Here is a 3284-nt window from a genome sequence, read left to right on the forward strand (position 1 = left end):
TGGATCACCTGAGGTCAGGGGTTCAAGACCAGCCTGGTCATCATGGCAAAACCCCATCTTTTAAAAAAGAAAGAAAGTAAAGGAATAAAAGAATGGCTACTCCATAGACAGAGCAGCTCCCAGGGCTGCAGGTTGTCCATTTTTATGGTTATTTCTCGATGATATGCAAAATGAGGAGTGACTTATTCATGCCTCCCCTTTTTAGACCATATAGGGTAACTTCCTGATGTTGCCATGGCATTTGTAAACTGTCATGGCGCCAGTGGGAGTGTAGCAGTGGGGACAACCAGAGATCACTCCCCTGGCCATTTTGGTTTTGGTGGGTTTTGGCACTCTCTTTAAATACAACCTGTTTTATCAGCAAGGTCTTTATGACCTGTATTTTGTGCTGGCCTCCTGTCTTATCCTGTGACTTAGAATGCCTTACTGTCTGGGAATGCAGCCCAGTAGGTTTCAGCCTCATTTTACCCAGCTCCTATTTAAGATGGAGTTGCTCTGGTTCACAGAGCTCTGACAATTTCATGTTCATTTCTCTCTTTGGATTCATGAGCAGCTCTGAAAAGAGTGCATAAGGTTTCTGGAGAATACCAATTTGAAGTCTTTTAGTCCCTAAGGTTCCCTGTTACAAATTTCCTCCTAGGCTGAATAAAGTTATGGTTGACCACAAAAAAGATGGCGACTACAGCTTCTCCGCGACAACAAGACGCCATTCTCCAGCAATAACATCAATACGTCTAGTTCCGGCCTGTTGGGCGTCATTTCCGGCACCGGCGCGGCGTTGTCCGCGGTGTTATGCGCTCCGTAGTCTTCCTTATCGCGACTGGGAATTTAGCCTGGTGAGGGGACTCTGAGGAGAGGGAGTGTCACTGAGGTGATGGGAGAGAATGTGGTCGTTAGCAACATGGAGAGAGAAAGTGGAAAGTCTGTGGGTGTTGTTGCAGTCGTGACTGAGCCTCGGTTTACCCAGCGATGCAGGGAATATCTCGAGAAGCAGAAACTCTTTGATCGACAGCACCGTGTGGAAAAGATGCCGGATGGCTCGGTGGCGCTACCGGTGCTGGGAGAGACGTTTCCAGAGCAGCACCTGCAGGAGCTGAGGAATCGTGTTGCCCCAGGCAGTGCCTGTATGCTGACGCAGCTCCCGGATCCTGTTCCTTCAAAGAGGGCCCAGGGTTGTTCACCTGCCCAAAAATTGTGTCTTGAGGTGAGTCGCTGGGTAGAGGGCCGGGGAGTCAAGTGGTCAGCCGAGTTGGAGGCTGATTTGCCCCGATCATGGCAGCGGCATGGTAATCTCTTGTTGCTGAGTGAAGACTGTTTCCAAGCCAAGCATTGGGAAAATCTGGGACTGGAACTCTGGGAGACCATTGCCTCAGCACTTGGCGTCCAGCGTTTGGCAAAACGAGGGCGGGTATCACCGGATGGCACTCGAACTCCAGCAGTGACGCTGTTGCTGGGTGACCATGGTTGGGTAGAGCATGTGGATAATGGTATCCACTATAAGTTTGACGTGACCCAGTGTATGTTCTCCTTCGGAAACATCACTGAGAAGCTTCGAATGGCATCATTGACCTGTGCTGGAGAAGTGCTGGTGGATCTCTATGCAGGGATTGGTTATTTTACATTGCCCTTCCTAGTTCATGCTGGTGCTGCTTTTGTCCATGCTTGTGAGTGGAATCCCCATGCTGTAGTTGCTCTGAGAAATAACCTTGAGATCAATGGAGTAGCAGATCGGTGCCAAATACACTTTGGAGATAACAGAAAACTGAAGCTCTCAAATATTGCAGATAGGGTGATCCTGGGGCTGCTTCCCAGCTCTGAAGAAGGCTGGCCCATTGCCTGCCAAGTGCTGCGGCAGGATGCTGGGGGCATTTTGCATATCCACCAAAACGTGGAATCTTTCCCAGGGAAAAATCTTCAGCCTCTTGGGGTCAGCAAAATAGAGAAAGAGCATTGGCCTTATCCTCAGCAAACTGTCACCAACCAGTGGAAAAATGGAGCTACCAGGGATTCTAGGAGAAAAATGCTGTCACCAGCCACCAAACCAGAGTGGCAAATGTGGGCAGAATCTGCAGAAACTCGAATCGCCACCCTTCTTCATCAGGTGCATGGGAAACCATGGAAGACACGAATTCTGCACATCCAACCAGTGAAATCCTATGCACCCCATGTGGATCACATAGTCCTGGACCTGGAATGCTGCCCCTGTCCTTCAGTTTTCTAGAGGAGGTGGATCCTGGGACACAAGGGGTCCATGTGCGAGTGGCCCTTAATATATCAGTTCAGGCCAGGTTGTCATCCCTTTTGTCCCCTGATGATTGGTTTTAACATTTTGTAGCCTCGAAAGCAGGCTGTAGATCAATTCAAATGATTTCATTTGTCTTCCATTGATAACAGAGAAAATGAAATACCTATTTGGGAGAAGCAGCATGGCCCACTGAAATGAGGCTCATCTGTGCAATTATAAATTCCAAATTCTGACCTCAGTTCTGGCATTGAGGTTTCAGTATGTTTTGGCCTTGGATTTCGTTATTTGCAAAATGAGAGTTTCTTTGAACTGTCTCAAGTGGCTATTTATTAAGCAGCTATACCCAGGACATTGGTTATTTTAGAGTGAAAGACACAGTGCTTTTTCCAAATTTCTCTGGCTTCAATGTAGAAAGTAGACTGGAGGAGGGCCAAGATGGAAGCAGGGAGACCAGTGAGGAGGTTTCTGTGGTTGTCTAGGTCTGAGGTGATGGTAACTTGGATTATGGTCGTGGTAATGGGAGATAGATGGATATGAGAAATAAAAATGACAGGACCAAGCAATGGAATCAGAATTAAGTCATTAACATGATGCTGCTTTGTTATTATGACTGACTAAATTAGAGAGAGAAGGGAACAAAAATTATTTTAGTGTATTTACATTCCCCTGCTGTGGCATTCTTAAATGATTGTGGGGGAATGTCTTATAAATTTGGTTTGTTGTGGTAGAAATATGGTTAAGAATCACCAGTCTTTTTTTTAAAGCTCATCTGCTGAAAACGAATCGCTGTTCTAAATCATAGGAATCTAGATTTCTAGCCTCAAGCTTGTGCATTAGCTGCCAATTGCTATTTGTTTAAAGTTCCTATTAAAATCTTAGATTTTTATAGGCCTCAAACTCTCCCTTCATCTTCCTTCCCTGCTGAAAACACCAGGGACAACCAAAGAAGCAATAGGGAATGTGAGATATTCTTCAGAGCATTTCAAGCTTCACCTTATTTTATGGCTGTCTGCCATAAAAGATGGTTTGCCACTGGAAT

The 3284-nt window shown here is 46.2% G+C and overlaps 1 protein-coding gene across 1 annotated transcript; it reads left to right on the forward strand.

The window, feature by feature from the left end:
• Nucleotides 1-708: 708 nt before the first annotated feature.
• TRMT12 (tRNA methyltransferase 12 homolog) lies at nucleotides 709-2976 on the forward strand. The gene has a single exon (XM_017530755.2). The coding sequence runs from the start codon at nucleotides 875-877 to the stop codon at nucleotides 2219-2221; it is 1347 nt and encodes a 448-aa protein (XP_017386244.1). The 5' UTR covers nucleotides 709-874; the 3' UTR covers nucleotides 2222-2976.
• Nucleotides 2977-3284: the final 308 nt, after the last annotated feature.

This window comes from Cebus imitator, unplaced genomic scaffold (assembly GCF_001604975.1).
Source record: "Cebus imitator isolate Cc_AM_T3 unplaced genomic scaffold, Cebus_imitator-1.0 Scaffold68, whole genome shotgun sequence".
Classification (NCBI taxonomy): Eukaryota; Metazoa; Chordata; class Mammalia; order Primates; family Cebidae; genus Cebus; species Cebus imitator.

Excerpts from the sequence above, each read along its gene's own strand:
- TRMT12 (XM_017530755.2), top strand. The coding sequence starts at position 875 with ATGGGAGAGAATGTGGTCGTTAGCAACATGGAGAGAGAAAGTGGAAAG.